Raw genomic sequence first — 14963 nt, forward strand, 5'->3', positions numbered from 1 at the left:
GTTATTTTTATTATATTAATTGGTCGTTAACTCAAGTCTTAAAAGAACTTGCCGGTGACTTTGGCCAACACATGCAATAACACAACAGAAAAGATGAACGAAACAGCCAAAACAAGCACAACCAATGGATCGATCTTGAAACCTTGACTTTCGTCGGTGTAAATTTTCAGCATGGTAGAAGACGAACCACCAGCTCCTGCGGCACGCGTAGAAGTTGGTTGACTTTGGAGTTGTTGTTTGAGCTTGTTTTCTTGGGTGGCCTTTCTTTTGGCCAAGGTTTTAGCACCTCCTGGAACTGCGCTGCTGCTCATGATGGTGGAAGATACAAATAGGTTATTGGAAAAAAAAGTTCGCGAAATTGGTAGCGGGAAGCTGGCCGCCAGCGAAGGGCGGTTAATATGTGGTTTACTGTGGTACTAGCAACGTTTTGAGAACATGACTAGTTATATACGGGTTATTTGATTTATAACGCACTTATTCCAACTCCAACTTTGGACCCCAACCACTCCATTTCGCAACATTCTCGCACCTCGTCGTGTCCTAATTACCCTACCGACAGGTGGCACAGCGAATTAAAAAAAAGATATAGTCAGAAATTCGTCTTCGTTCTGTTTTGTTCCTCGTTCCAAATGTCGCTCCAGTCAGAGTCTCCGTCCTACGAACAGGTGCCACTGGACGTGCCAGGACCTGGGTTCAGTAACCGCCACACGTCGATCTCGTCGATGTCGTCGGCCTCGGGTTATACCTCGTCCACGTATGGGGGGAATGTTTCCATCCAAGCCATGAATGCCAACACCACTGGAAATTCTGTTCTTTCGGGCCGCGTTTCGCAAAGCAGACACTTTGCGCAACACAACACGTTCAATCCGAACCTCTTGCCCCAACAGACAAACACCATGATGAATGTCACGCCGTGGATAGAACAACAAGCCCAGGTGGCTCCAAATATCAACATTTCGAGTCTCAACATGACGTCGCTGTCCAACGAGCAGCCTCATGCCACAAACCTGAGTGCCTTGACCACCAAGAACGGTAGCAGTCCCACCGCCAACGAGAAACTCGACGACAACCAGCAATCGACCGCTCCTGCCTCTCCTCATCAGTCTCATCAAACCTCGGAAACTGAGAAAGATGAAGACGACGTGATTCCAACGGCTATTGTGATCAAGAACATTCCTTTTGCTATCAAAAAAGAACAGTTGCTCGACGTGATGTCCAAGTTGAGCTTACCGTTACCTTATGCCTTTAATTACCACTTTGACAACGGTGTCTTCCGCGGATTGGCGTTTGCAAACTTCAACTCGACTGACGAGACCTCCACCGTCGTGAACGTTCTGAACGGCAGGGAGATTGGCGGCAGAAAGTTGAGAGTCGAATACAAGAAAATGTTGCCGATGGTGGAGAGAGAGCGCATCGAGCGAGAAAAAAGAGAAAAGCGCGGCCAGCTGGAAGAACAACACCGTTCTGCAAGTGCCACATCTCTTGCATCTCTGTACAGCATCAGCTCGATTCCGAACTCCACCACCACTCCGGTGCAAGCCAACATTTCTCTTTTGAACAATACTACAAACTCACACAAACTCATGCCCGACAGACTTTACGTGACCCTGAGTACCCAGCCACTGGCCCTTCCAGGCAACGTGGACTTTAATGACCCAGAAACTTTAGAAATTTATTCCAAGCTTATCGTTTTCAAGGACGAGATCAAAAACCCAAACCTGACCACCCCGACCTCCGAGCTGGCTTTCCCGTTGACTTCTATGAACGGTAACCAACGCAAGACGTTATCGAGTCTGTGTCAGTTCTTGAACTTGGCCGAGTATTTCGAAACCGGGTTCATCACGGTGAAAAGACAGGAGGTTGGAGCCCAAGGAACCGGAGGAACGTCCATCGCAGGCATGGCAGGTACCCCTGTTTCAGGGAACAACCAGTCTGCGGTCTCGTCGACCCAGCCTGCGTTCCCTCCATCGTTGATCCGGTCTCACTCGCACAATTTGGTGAGCTCGTCTTCCCCGCTGTCGGTGAACGCTGGCAGATACAGACAACAGTCGCCTCGTATCATGACCCAGTCGACCCAGTCAAACAGCTTTGGACAGCCTCAGCCACTTCAGAGCGCAAACTCATCTCCAAACATTTTCCAGCTACAGCAGCAGTCTTCATCGAATATACACCACTCATCTTCTGCCGCCTCTCTGAACTTGCTCCGCGCGAACGGTCAGACTCCACTTGGCCAACAGCTCAGTGGTGGCACTTCCGGCGCCCGTGCGAGCGGGCTCCCCTCTCTTGGAGGAAACGCTGCCTTCTTTGGCCAATCTCAGTTCCAGACTTCCAGACCTACTGGTAAGGTAGACGATATATTCATTGGCATGGAGAACTTGAACTTTGAGAGATGATTTACGAGAATTTCATAGCACCCCTAGTTATGTGTAATGAGTGTTTATTATGAGAAATAAATGAAATAAATCTTTATAAAATAACTTTTACTAATGGAGACACGAAATCTCGAGAACGAGTCTCTCGAGAAGGACCACCGGGCCAAGTCCCAATGGACGTTCAGAAACGTCGAGGCGGTGCTGGGTCCCTTGGTTATCACCGCCATTGGAACGTACCTTCGACTCGAAGGCTTAGAAAAGAATCCCAACGTTGTCTGGGACGAGGCCCATTTCGGCAAGTTTGGCGCCCAATACCTGAAACATGAGTTCTATCATGACGTTCACCCTCCACTAGGAAAGATGTTGTGTGGATTGAGCGAGTATCTGGCTGGTTATAACGGATCTGCCGAGAACTTCAATTTCGATAGCGGAAGCAAATACCCTGCACAATTCGACTATGCCCACGTTAGATGGTACATTTCGTGGTTCGGTAGTCTTGTTGTACCTGTTTGTTATTTCACGTGCAAAGAAATGGGGTATTCGCTTTGGACAACCTACTTGATCTCGTTGATGTGCTGTTTGGAGTTATCGTACATTTCGCTTAGCAAGTTCATTTTGCTGGACTCGTCGCTGATATTCTTCACGGCGACGACGATGCTGTGTCTTGCGAAGCTGCACACGCTCAGAAATAGAGAATTTAGCGTCAAATGGATCAGCTGGTTATGTCTGACGGGTGTTTCGATTGGATGTGTCTGTTCTGTTAAATGGGTTGGATTATTCGCCACTGCCCTGGTCGGGTTATACACGGTATTGGAGTTATGGATCAAGTTCTGGGACCCAAAGCTCAATTGGCACAGGTATGCGAAAAGCTGGGTTTACCGGGTCGTGGGATTGATCGCGTTGCCAGCCTTGATCTACATGATTTTCTTCAAGATCCATTTCGGTCTCCTGTACAAACCAGGAACCGGCGCCGGTTCGTTATCGTCGTTATACCAGGCCAACATGGTGGACACTGATGTTGGCAACTATCCAAGAAACATCGCGATTGGGTCGAAAGTGACCATCCGGTCGCAGGGGAAATCGCCCAACCTGCTCCACTCGCACCCCTCGTTGTACCCTGCGGGCTCTGAACAGCACCAGGTGACCACTTACGGGTTCAAGGATCTGAACAATAACTTTGTGGTGAAAAAAGCAAGAACCCAAGACAGCTACGGCAAGTATATTCAGGACGGCGATCTTATCAGACTGCAACACGAGCTCACCAAAAGCAACCTCCACTCGCATGCCATCCATGCCCACGTTTCCGAGTCGTACTGGGAAGTGAGTGGCTACGGAGACGAGGAGATCGGCGACTCTAAAGATGACTGGGTCATGGAGATCGTCAGCCAGCTACACTCTGGCGACTCTAAATACGCAGCCACAGAAAAGGGCCCCGAGTTCTACAACACGGTCCATCCCGTCACCACAACCTTCAAGCTCCGGCATAGCGTGCTGGGCTGCTACCTTGCAACCACCGGCGAGTCGTACCCGACATGGGGCTTCAAGCAGGGAGAGGTGGTGTGCAGACCAGACACGCTGCTACCATTTGACAAATCAACGTTGTGGAACGTTGAAATGCACGAAAACGATAACCTCCACACAGACCTGGACTACGTGTACCCCAAGCCGCGGTTTCTGGAGGACTTCTTCATGGTGCAGCACGGAATGCTGGCGTCCAATAACGCGCTCGTGCCGGACCCGCATAAGTTCGACGAAATCGCGTCCAAATGGTGGCAATGGCCGCTGCTCCTGACCGGTTTGCGCATGTGCTCCTGGGGGCCACACGTGACCAAGTACTATCTGTTGAGCCATCCGTTCACCACCTGGTTCTCTACACTGTGTCTGGGTGTGTTTGTTCTGCTTATTTTGCGGTTAATGGTGCTGTGGCAGCGGCAGCAACTGGTTGTCACTGCTGACCAGAGCTGGAAACTGGCCATCACAGGACTCGTGCCGTTTGCCGGCTGGGTGCTCCATTTCTTCCCGTTCGTGGTTATGGGACGAGTCACCTACGTTCATCACTACATGCCGGCATTATACTTTGCCATGTACGTTGCCGGCTTTGTGGTTGAGTACCTTACTCCACGCGGGAAATGGCAGTACGCGGTGTACGGTGCTCTTTATGGCGGGGTTATTGGCATTTTCTGGTTATTCAGTCCAGTTTGTCTTGGAATGAAAGGATACCCTACAAATTATGCCTATTTGAACTGGCTCCCTGGATGGCACATTGCGTACTAAGAAAAAAAAAAGTGAGTTATCATTTTTTTTATTTACATTCGCGTGCACCTTTGAAACGCGTTGCCAAAAGTTATTGGCAAAAAAAAAAACATAACCAACTTTCATTGAATGTTTTACTCTGAACAGTTGCTCTCGCGTGAAGGACCACTGGCCTATGTCTGGCTGGCGGCTAACCTCGAGAAGAAACTGACAAAGCACCAGTTGTTGCACACAGACATTGCCGAAAGCACACGGGCCATTGTTTCCTCCTCGAATGCCACCGCTTCAACAGAACCGCTTGCTTTGCGGTTGACGGGCCAGTTGCTGTACGGAGTGGTCCGGATCTACTCGCGGAAGGCGAAGTACCTTCTTGACGACGTTACGGACGCGATTTTGAAGCTCAAGTCGTCGTTCAAGGCGTCGCAGTCGGTGATCTTGCCGGCAGAGTCGACGGTTATACCGTCCATTCGCGCAGTCACATTGCAGGACACCGTCACCGAGACCGACCTGCTTTACCAAGAGCCATTGAACTTTGACGATATCTTCAGCACGCAGAAAGCCTCGCAGCTGACACAGCTGCCCGAGGAGTCCACCACTTTTGACCGCTCGGTCGAGGTTCCACGTCGGGCAGAGGTGGACGAGCTGGACGGAGTTCAGGACGACCTCGACTTGAACCTGGACTTCGACCTGGGCGACGCAATGGACGTCGACAAAGACGCCTCGATCGAGCTTGGAAGGGCCGCCGACGACGACGCAAACATGTCGCGGATCATGGACGATGTTCCGGACTTTGAGTTGCCCGAGTTCGAGGAGCCGGTGCTGGAGATCGACGCAGAAAACGAGCCGGCCACGCCAGAGAACGGCCAGCAGCTCGGACCAGAGGTGCAGGTCGAGGTGATCGGCGACAAGCGCAAGAGACGCGAGCTTGTGTTTGAAAACACGGACGTTGTGCGCACGTCGCGCAAACGGGTGGTTTTCGACGACCAGATCGAGATCCCGGGAGATATTATCCGGGAGCAGCAGGCAAACTATCCACCGGCACCAGAAGGGTCTACGGAGCAGCAGTTGACCATCGAGACACTCATCAAGCAGGCCAAACCAGCCAGCTCGCCGTTCGCAGACTTCGAACAGCATCTGTTCAAGAAAAGAAAGACTGAACAGTCGCCAGACGACCAGCAAGCACAGCCAGACCAGCCAGACGACAACAACAACGAGCTGAGTCTCCAGCTGCCGTCATTCGACGCCGACGTCCAGAATTACGCCCAGTTCGACGACCAGGATCAGCAGGAGTTCCAGGAACCCGTGAAGGACCTGCTTCCGGAGTTGGACGAGGAACTGGAGTCTTTCCAGACGAACAACCTGACCGAGTCGCAGACGGTGTCGAAGTCCACGGTGAAGGTTGCAGACGGAGTGCGTTCGCTGCTGGAATCGTCAGAATCCACCACTTTCTCGGACCTCATGGCCCAGGACATGGACTCGGACGAGCCGCTCTCGAGAAACCCAAAGAGAGAGGCCACTAGAACCTTTTTTGAGCTGCTCGTGCTGGCTACAAGCGACTCGATCGAGTTGAACCAAGATAGACTTTTTGGAGAAATCGGTATCTCTGCGCGCCCAGCCTTGTCTGTTTAATATAGAACGTTCCAAAATGTATATTTCATAAGGTTTCCAGATATAGGTTTCCGTTAGTAGATCCACATGCAAAACATTTGCCGTTATTATTCCATTGCACGCGGTTGAGAACGACTCCCAGATTCATGGTTCCCAGGGAGGAGTGTTTGTTTGCGGCCAGGTCCCAGTACGCAAGGGTGCCGTTGGGACTTGCTGTGATGAACGTATGCGACTCGCGGTCGATACTCAGGTCGGATATGACGATCGGCGTGCTGATTTGTGTCGTTTCGTCGTTTTCTCTGATTTTCACCTGGTAATCTAGAGCGGACGCAGCTGTGAGTTTGGAGTTGAAGTCGATGCAGACCACGGGCAACGGGGCTCCTGTCTCAAACAGCAGCTGGATGTTTGACGCGTCGTTCAACGAGCCCAGCTCAAACTTGTACACTTTTCCAGACGAGAGTCCAACCAGCAGATGGTTCTGTTTGATGGCGCTTGCTGTGATGAGAAACTTGCCCGGCAGGGCAAGCATCGACTGCGAAACAAGGTTCACGAGCGATTTGGAGTGCACGAGCACCACGCCGTCCGCAGAAACGCTCACGATCGAGTTGGACGTCTCCAAAATCGAGACAATTGGGTATTTTGCCGAGGTCGTCGTCGACGTGACGGGATACTTGGTTGCTGAGTCAAACGTGTACAGATAGAGTCTGCCGTCGTTTCCGCCTGCGGCAAGCTGGTTGGACTGCGACTTGATAAACTTGACAATGTTGATGTCTGTGTATGTTTGTAAGGAGAATTCAGGAACCGAGGTGAGAGTGTTCCAGACCAGAATCACACACGCCTTGTTGGGACACACGTACGAGACAGCAACCAGTTCTGGATAGTGTGGAGACCAGTCGATCGACGTGACGGCCATTTCCTTTGTTTCGGGATGCGATAAGATTGTTTGTGAGGAAACAAAGCTGTTTGCTATTTCCGGCTCCTGTTTGGCCACCGCGTACACGCTGTTGATGTTCTCGTTCTGGGGCGGGATGTCGGACCCGAGAATGTGGGTGAGGTCTGGTTTGGAGATCTGGAGCGATGCCTGGAGCGACGCCTTGAGCTCGTACTCTTTTCTGAGCTTCTGGGTGATCTCGAGCTCGAGTCTGTGTGAGATTTCTCTTTCCAGCTTGTTTCGGAGTGCAAGCTCGTCCAGCTCGTCGGTGGCGGTGGATTTGTCTAGCAGAACGGGGGGAACGGGGGGAACAGGAACAACAGTGGGAACAGGAACCACAGGAACCACAGGGACAACAGACTGTTCCGGAACAACGGGTTTCTTTTGCTCCACCTGCTCCACTTGCTCCACATGTCCCAACCCCACCGGCTCGCGCTCTAGCCGCTGTCGTCGCAATTCCTCCAACTTGGCGCGCTTGGCCTCCAACGCTGCTCTGCGATCCATAAATAAATAAATAAATACAAATAAATTTCTTGTTTCAATTCCTCCGCATGGATTTCGACGATATCCTCAAAGAATTCGAGGCGTCCAAACGACCGGGCCACAACGAAGACGAGCTACGCGCCGAGGACCTCCAGCGGCTGTCGACCGCGTGGATCAATGAGCGAATGGTCCCGGAACTGTTGCCGTATGAAAACGAACTGATAGATCGCGTGCTGATACGGATCCGCAAACAGGTCGAACAGATCGAGCTGAACTCCATTGAACTCCAGACCCACGAAAAAGAAATCAAGCTACGGCTCGTGGTGGTGGAATCGGAGCTCGACAGAGTCCAGTTTCTCATCAGATCGTACACCCGAACACGTCTTCAAAAGATCGACAAATACTCGCTTTACATCCGCTCAAACGACACAGAATCCGCCAAACTCAGCAACAACGAGCTCACGTACATGGAAAGACACCTCGAGCTTCTTCTGGAGCTGTACAACTCGCAGTTTCTGAAAAACCTTCCCGAGTCGCTACAGGCTATAGACGAGACCGGGGGTGGAGTGTCAATGATCGAGGAGCCGGACCTGGACCGTCCGGTGTTTGTGAAAGCGCTTGCAGATAACGTCGTGGATGTGGACGATGAGGAGGTCGAGCTCACCACAAACGGGATCTACGTGCTACGGTACCGCGCAGTGATGGACCTGGTCAAAGTTGGCGATGTACGGGTGTTGTGAAATTAAGAAAATAATGTCCTAATAGAATATTTGAATAATATATATACATGTCTCAGGAAACTGGGCACGAACGCGACCGGGACCGGTCTTTGAGCAGCTCGCCGAACGCGATGTTTGTGATGGACCATCATCGGCGTTCGAGCGGCCAATTTTCGCGAATGGCGTTCAATATCTACGGACTTTCCACCAGCAACAGTGCTAGCACCTCTTCTTCGTCGGTGAACTTCCCTGTTCCGGCCTCCTCGCTCTCTATTCTACCATCTGTTGGGTCTGTGTCGAAGTATTACGTCGAGTCCAACAAAACACGGCTCCAAACGGCCAACGAGATCCTCGCCTGTGCCAAATCCAACGAGACCCCGAATTTGTTTGTGATAGGCGGCCCCAAGTACCTGCAGTTGCTCAAGGCATCCAACAACGAGATCAGCGTGGAGTACGACCTTGTTTCGCAAAACTCGGGCACAAGAAACAACCAGCACGGACTCATAGCCGACGCAAAGTTCGGCTACCAACAGTACGGAAGAAACATAGCAGTGTCCACTCTTTCCGGCTCCATCCACATCTACAATCTCGACCGCGGCAACAGAATACGAACAACATTCAGCGACCATCAAAGGGCGGTCAATTCCATAGATTTCAGCGCATTGAGCCCGCACACGCTGCTATCTGGCTCCCAGGACGGGAAGATGAAAGTCTGGGACCTGCGGCTGAAAAACACAAAGGCCCAGATCACCATCATCGGAAACGCCGACGCAATCAGATGCGTGCAGTTCAGCCCGCGCTCGGGCCGCCAGTTCTGCAACATCTCCGACTCGGGAGTGATCCAGAAATGGGACATCCGCAAGCCCACCACCTTTGAGCGCAAGCTCAACGCACACACGGGACCGGGACTCACACTGGACTGGCATCCGGAACTCGACTACGTTGTTAGCGGCGGCAGAGACAAACAGGTCCAGGTCTGGAACATGGCTTCTGGCACCGACCACTTGCGTGACCCGGATCACGTGATCAACACCTCGGGAGCGGTGTCGAAAGTGAGCTGGTGTCGCGGACGGGGCAACGGTTCGATCCTGACGACGGACATTGCTGCGTGCTACCTTAGCGATGACCCAACGATCCAGATCCTGAGTCTGGGTCGCAAATATGTTCCGAAAAACGTGATAGAGTTCCATAGCAACCAGGTCACGGGACTGTTTTGGAAGAGCCCCAAGTATCTTGTTAGCTGTTCCAAGGACAAGTCTGTTGTCCAGCACGACGTGACTCTGGAGCCGCGCGTTATCGACACGCTGCCCACGGTGGCTGCCGATTGGGACCATCGCGCCGGAAGCAGGCTTTTATTTGTGAAGCAGGAGCGACACCAATTTGAAGACACGCGCGAAGCAGAGGTGGTTTTGCCGCCAGAAACGTACTCGCCGAACCCGTCGTCGCCGAACCTGATGGCCAAGCCCCGGCCCAGTCTGCCACGGCAGCTGTCGCAGCCCAACACGCGCGTGTCGCCGTACGCTCTGCTGGCAGACGTTCCGGTAGCAGAGAACGAAACAGAGGTGTTTGAGTTTCTGAGCGCCAACTACATCATGGAGGTTCCAGATGGGATGGATCTGCTACATGTGTGCGAGTACAACGCGTCTGTTGCGGCCGGCGCAGGCAGATACCGAACTTGTCAGGTTTGGCGCACGTTACAGGCGAGTGTAGCGTGGGACGAGTCCAACAAGGTTCTGAACGGGTTCCAGGCGTTCCATCTGGACAACCACAGGGACCCTGTGCCCACGGACCCAAGCCGGTCGAGCATGAACACGAGCGACCGGCTCAGCACGTCGGTGGACTCGTACGACGCCCGGTCCAAAACGTACTTGGAAGAGAACGAGAACGCCATTGACGACGAGGAGGAAGACGTTGCGGACGCGCGCCCGTTGCAGCCGATCGAGATCAACAAGAACCCGGTCGTGCAACACCACTCGACGTTCTCGTTCACCGGGTCGAGCGCAGACTTCGACAACGAGAAACTCAACATGTCTGGGTCGCCGCACACAAAGTTCCGGTCTAAGTCACTGGCCATGTCGCAGATTCCTGTCTCTTTGAGCTCGTCACCAGCCAAGAGCCGTCGACAGTCGATGAAGGAGACCACGGAGCCGAAAAGTATCGAGGCTCCGTGGAATCCAGTGGAACTGCTACGTCGTTCTGCTAATTATAGCTGTATCCAAGGAGACGTGGTTATGTGTGCCACGTTGGCTCTGCTATTTGCTCCCAAATACCCAGACGCCTTCACAGAGACAGAGTGTCAGGATTGGATACTCACATACCACGAAATGCTACAGAGACGGTGTTTATTTGAGTCGAGTGCTCATGTATTGCGGATAGCTTCCAAATCGTACGAGCTCTTCACCAAGATCGGCCAGACACAAACGTCGCTGCGGCTATTCTGCCAGCATTGCAACCAGCCGATCCTCAACGAGGTGAGCAAGAATATGTGGTTGCAGGACCCGGAGATCGAGTTTGGGTTCTGGTACTGCGACCGGTGCGGCAAGGCACAGGGCGGATGTGTGTACTGCAACGAGCCGGTCAAGGGCACGTGTGTTGTTCTGGAACGGTGTGGCCACAAGGGCCATTTCGGGTGTCTCAAGTCGTGGTTCGTCGAGAGCATGGAGGAGTGTTGTCCCGGGTGCGGTAAGCAGTGTGTATAACTTATTTTTCAACCGGAGTTATCTTGCGCATAAACTCGTAGAAGAAGTCCCAGTACTTGGGCTGGACAATGGTGTCGTTGTGGTGTGCGCCGGGGAATTCGACCCACGTCTTCGTCTGGCTGCGGCTCAGCTCGTACAGCGTGCGCATGTGTGCTGGCGGGACAATCTCGTCGTCCAGTCCGCTCAGAAATAGCATCGACACAGATTCGGGGATCCGCAAGATCTCCTGCTCGGACGGCCAGATTTGGTGGCACAGCTGTTTGAACGGGCCCAACACAGGGAAAATGTGCGGGATCACCTTGCGAACGCTTAAAAACGTGTTTTCCAGAATCAGCCCGGCAATTAGGTCCGGGTACCGCGAAGCAATGTAGATAGAAACGGCTCCGCCCAGCGACCGGCCATAGCAAACGATCGACGAGCTGGCCAATTGGCTGTGGTTCGCCACAAACTCCATCACCGTGTCGGCGTCGATCTTGAGCCCTTCCTCGTTCGGTTCACCCGTCGACTTGCCGTAGCCTCGGTACGAGTAGATCAGCACGTTATACCGCAGCTGTTGATAGATATATTTCACAACGGGCAGGAAATGGCCTATATTTCCTGCGTTGGGCGATAGTATGAGAACCGTCTTATTGGTGTACAAGGCGGAATTCTTGTCGTGCAAAAGAAGATACCCTTTCAACGTCTCTGAGTCCTTAGTTTTTAGAGTTATATCTTCGTATGCTAGGTTATACTGGGCAGGCGTGTCAACAACGTCACGAGCCCCATTCAGCCCAGATGGATAAATCAGAAGGTTCTGGTACCGGTACACTCCCAAAAGAGCGGCCGTAACAAAGGTGGATCCAATTATCAGACTTATTTTGAAATAGTAATAAGAAAGCTCAAACATAGAGTAGAGAAATTATTTATTACTGTATTTATAATTTATCTCCAGCTCCCAATTCATCATTTCATAACCCATCATAACCCAATTTTTATCCGTAAACCACATCCATGATCCAGCAGAAATAGCCTCCCAACGTGAACGTCTTGACAACACGTTGCAAGAGTTTCGGCCGGATCTTGTTGTACAGGTTGCCGCAGCTGTTATTTCCCTCAGAATCAAATAACCCGTCCCCGTACTTGATGTACCGTCTGATATTGCAACCGTTCCAGAAATTCCACCATTTCGCCCGCTGACACGGCGAGATCCGCAGCAGGTTCTTGCACATCGGTCCGCACGGCCCGCCAATGTATTTCCATTCGAAAGGAGACCACCGTTGTCTTGGATCGTCCGGTGGAAGCTTTTTGTCGCCCCAGTAGCCAACAAACTTGAGCCAGTTGCCAAACTTCTGCTCGCGACCAGCATGCGACCCGTTGGCAAACGTGACCGACGTCCCGTCATACGTGTACCCGAGGAAGTTCAAGGATGGGTTCCACAATGGACCTCTGTCTGTGAAGTCAGACAGAATCGAATATGGAAGATCGTGCGAATGTTGGCCAGTGGAAGCATAGTTGGCGTGGGTTCCCCGAGCAGCAAAAATCACCGGATGGGTGTCCAGCTTCTCGAGATTGGTATAAAAGTATGCTCCGCCTCCTCCATGGGCACTCATCCACACAATCACGGGCTCTCCGTTGTAGAAGCGGACCAGAGAATGCTCCCAATCGCCGACATGGTCGCCGAACGGCCCGGTCCCCATCACATACGGACCCTCGTTGAACGAGTAGAAGTAGAACCAGTAAGCATCAACCCATCCGTTTCCTTTATCCACCACGATAAGCGTCGCGGGGACGTTTTTAAGCTCTCCTGTATAGAAATTTGGTCTATTTTTGCGTCCGGTGATCCACTCCGGGTCTGTGTCGAAATCCTCGTTCGACATGAAATAAACCGGATTCTCGTGCGACTGGAACTGTTGAAGGGCCTCCAGGTCGGTGATTTTGAGCGAATCTCCAAATTGGTCAAGCCGGGTTCCGTTCTCGAGTTCGGCATGGAAATGGGTCACAAACTCCTCTATGTTGTACGGCATGTATCGCTCTTCCGAGTAGAGATAAACCATTGGCGCGTAATCTATCACAAAAGCCGGGATTTCGCCCGGCTTGAGGGTCCGTTCGTGGGGTTTGGGCCAGGAACTGAGCGGAGGCAAGCTTTTCAGCCCCCGTTTGGAAACAGAGTCCGTCATAACTTTGGTCAACGACTCCACATCAGTTTCCGGCAAGAATAACCCAAAACAAACGGCCACAAACGTGGAAATGACCGCTATTTGTTTCATCATGGCAATGTTCGGATAAGAAATTAATTATTCTGTCAAAACGACGCATAATTAATCCGTCGCGTCGGTGGCTTTTTTCCATGTCTATCAATGATCTTCTCCAATGTGGTCCAGGTTGTATTGACCTTATTCGTCCGTTCAGTGGTCCCGATAACCGGCTGGGCGTTTGAAGAAATGTCGTCCAGCCCGGTCCGCGAAAACGCAACAATGTACACGTTGTGCCGAAACAGCGATCTGTACGACATGCTTGAAACGATCCATAGTTATGAAACTCGGTTCAATCACCGTTTTCACTATGATTGGGTATTCCTCAACGACAAACCGTTCGACACAGAGTTCATGGACCTCGTGACCGACGCTGTGTCGGGCGAGGTTCATTTCGGCTTGATCCCCGAGGAACACTGGAGCTTTCCTCAAGATTTGTCTGTTCATAAGATGAACGAAAATATCGAGAAACTGTTGTCGGACGAGGACGGCGTGCTGCCATACGCTGGATCCATCTCGTACAGACACATGTGTCGGTTTGAAACCGGGTTTTTCTATCAGCACCCGCTTCTGCAACGGTACCAGTATTTCTGGCGAGTCGAGCCCGGTGTGCGACTGTTTTGCGACGTTCTCGACGACCCGTTCATGACTATGGAGTCAAACGGATACATGTACGGGTTCACCATCAGCACGGTGGAGTACCCGAAATCGATCCCCACGCTGTTTGACCACGTGAAACAGTACCTTGAAAAAAACGAGCTTTCCGGGCTCTTGTATAACAAGTCCAACTATTCTCCGTTCATTTACGATCCAGACACAGACTCGTACAACTCGTGTCATTTCTGGACCAATTTTGAGATCGGAAACCTGGACGTGTTCCGTTCCGAAGAGTATAACCGGATGTTTGAGTATCTGGACCGTCAAAACGGGTTTTTCTACGAACGGTGGGGGGACGCCCCGATCCGCTCGATCATCCTGTCGCTAATTCTCCAAAAGGGCCAGATCCATAGATTCCACGACCTGGGCTATCTTCACGAGCCGTACTTGCAATGCCCCACAGACACGGCTGTGCGCCGCAGCCGCAAGTGCTCGTGCGACCCGGACCAGGACTTCACCAACCACTGGTTTAGTTGCTCGTGGTTATTTGACCTTATCCAACAAGCATAACTTTATAGAATCAAATACCGTGTCTCATATTCCTTGGTTATCCAGTCCAATGCATACTGGATATTTTCCCCCGTGTACGCGCTACCAAGCACAATCTGCCACGAATGGTTCTCCAGCTGATCCAACCCAAGCAACTTGACGATCTCCGCGCGCAGCTCGTCCACATTGCCTTGGTAAAGGTCCATCTTGTTCACCATAACTATAACTCCACAACCGGCCAGCCGATCCTCGCTCAACACTTTAGAAAACTCTGTGAAACTCTCGTGTAACCGGTGCAAACTCGAGCTGTCGATAACCCACATGAGGAAATCCGTTTTCTCAAAGTAGTTGAACCAAAACGCGCGAAGCGACGTCTGCCCGCCAATGTCCCAAACGTTGATGTTGAACCCTGCGTACTGTACCGTGGAGATATCGAACCCCATTGTCGGGCTGGTTTCCTTGACATTTTGGTGCAATAACCGCTTGACAATGGTGGACTTGCCCGAGTTATCAAGTCCCAA

General features: G+C 51.8%; 10 protein-coding genes and 1 pseudogene across 11 annotated transcripts; 4 read left to right on the forward strand and 7 right to left on the reverse strand.

Moving 5' to 3' along the window:
* Nucleotides 1-38: 38 nt before the first annotated feature.
* Nucleotides 39-311, reverse strand: OGAPHI_006455 (uncharacterized protein; the record flags this gene model as incomplete). The annotated part of the gene is made up of 1 exon (XM_046207744.1): nt 39-311. The coding sequence occupies one exon, from the start codon at nt 309-311 to the stop codon at nt 39-41; it is 273 nt and encodes a 90-aa protein (XP_046058720.1).
* OGAPHI_006456 (uncharacterized protein) lies at nt 172-6934 on the forward strand (the record flags this gene model as incomplete). Its single annotated transcript, XM_046207745.1, has 5 exons — nt 172-207; nt 444-2345; nt 2508-4538; nt 4773-6222; nt 6558-6934. 5 exons carry the CDS (start codon nt 172-174, stop codon nt 6932-6934), a joined length of 5796 nt encoding a protein of 1931 aa, XP_046058721.1.
* OGAPHI_006457 (uncharacterized protein) lies at nt 2927-3376 on the reverse strand (the record flags this gene model as incomplete). The annotated part of the gene is made up of 2 exons (XM_046207746.1): nt 2927-3241; nt 3338-3376. The coding sequence occupies 2 exons, from the start codon at nt 3374-3376 to the stop codon at nt 2927-2929; spliced, it is 354 nt and encodes a 117-aa protein (XP_046058722.1).
* Nucleotides 6280-7668, reverse strand: OGAPHI_006458 (uncharacterized protein; the record flags this gene model as incomplete). Its single annotated transcript, XM_046207748.1, has 1 exon — nt 6280-7668. One exon carries the CDS (start codon nt 7666-7668, stop codon nt 6280-6282), a length of 1389 nt encoding a protein of 462 aa, XP_046058723.1.
* A 47-nt stretch (nt 7669-7715) lies between these two features.
* On the forward strand, nt 7716-8387 carry OGAPHI_006459 (uncharacterized protein; the record flags this gene model as incomplete). Its single annotated transcript, XM_046207749.1, has 1 exon — nt 7716-8387. One exon carries the CDS (start codon nt 7716-7718, stop codon nt 8385-8387), a length of 672 nt encoding a protein of 223 aa, XP_046058724.1.
* A 158-nt stretch (nt 8388-8545) lies between these two features.
* OGAPHI_006460 (uncharacterized protein) lies at nt 8546-11065 on the forward strand (the record flags this gene model as incomplete). The annotated part of the gene is made up of 1 exon (XM_046207750.1): nt 8546-11065. One exon carries the CDS (start codon nt 8546-8548, stop codon nt 11063-11065), a length of 2520 nt encoding a protein of 839 aa, XP_046058725.1.
* On the reverse strand, nt 9047-10440 carry OGAPHI_006461 (uncharacterized protein; the record flags this gene model as incomplete). Its single annotated transcript, XM_046207751.1, has 2 exons — nt 9047-9399; nt 10065-10440. The coding sequence occupies 2 exons, from the start codon at nt 10438-10440 to the stop codon at nt 9047-9049; spliced, it is 729 nt and encodes a 242-aa protein (XP_046058726.1).
* A 1-nt stretch (nt 11066) lies between the features above and the next one.
* Nucleotides 11067-11951, reverse strand: OGAPHI_006462 (uncharacterized protein; the record flags this gene model as incomplete). The annotated part of the gene is made up of 1 exon (XM_046207752.1): nt 11067-11951. One exon carries the CDS (start codon nt 11949-11951, stop codon nt 11067-11069), a length of 885 nt encoding a protein of 294 aa, XP_046058727.1.
* An 85-nt stretch (nt 11952-12036) lies between these two features.
* OGAPHI_006463 (uncharacterized protein) lies at nt 12037-13314 on the reverse strand (the record flags this gene model as incomplete). Its single annotated transcript, XM_046207753.1, has 1 exon — nt 12037-13314. One exon carries the CDS (start codon nt 13312-13314, stop codon nt 12037-12039), a length of 1278 nt encoding a protein of 425 aa, XP_046058728.1.
* Nucleotides 12409-14602, forward strand: OGAPHI_006464 (annotated as a pseudogene). The gene is made up of 3 exons: nt 12409-12850; nt 13484-14204; nt 14293-14602. Coding segments are annotated over exons 1-3 (1473 nt in total).
* OGAPHI_006465 (uncharacterized protein) lies at nt 14466-14885 on the reverse strand (the record flags this gene model as incomplete). Its single annotated transcript, XM_046207754.1, has 1 exon — nt 14466-14885. The coding sequence occupies one exon, from the start codon at nt 14883-14885 to the stop codon at nt 14466-14468; it is 420 nt and encodes a 139-aa protein (XP_046058729.1).
* Between the last annotated feature and the right edge of the window lie 78 nt (nt 14886-14963).

Source organism: Ogataea philodendri, assembly GCF_020536065.1.
Source record: "Ogataea philodendri strain CBS6075 chromosome Unknown scaffold14, whole genome shotgun sequence".
NCBI classification, from domain to species: domain Eukaryota; kingdom Fungi; phylum Ascomycota; class Pichiomycetes; order Pichiales; family Pichiaceae; genus Ogataea; species Ogataea philodendri.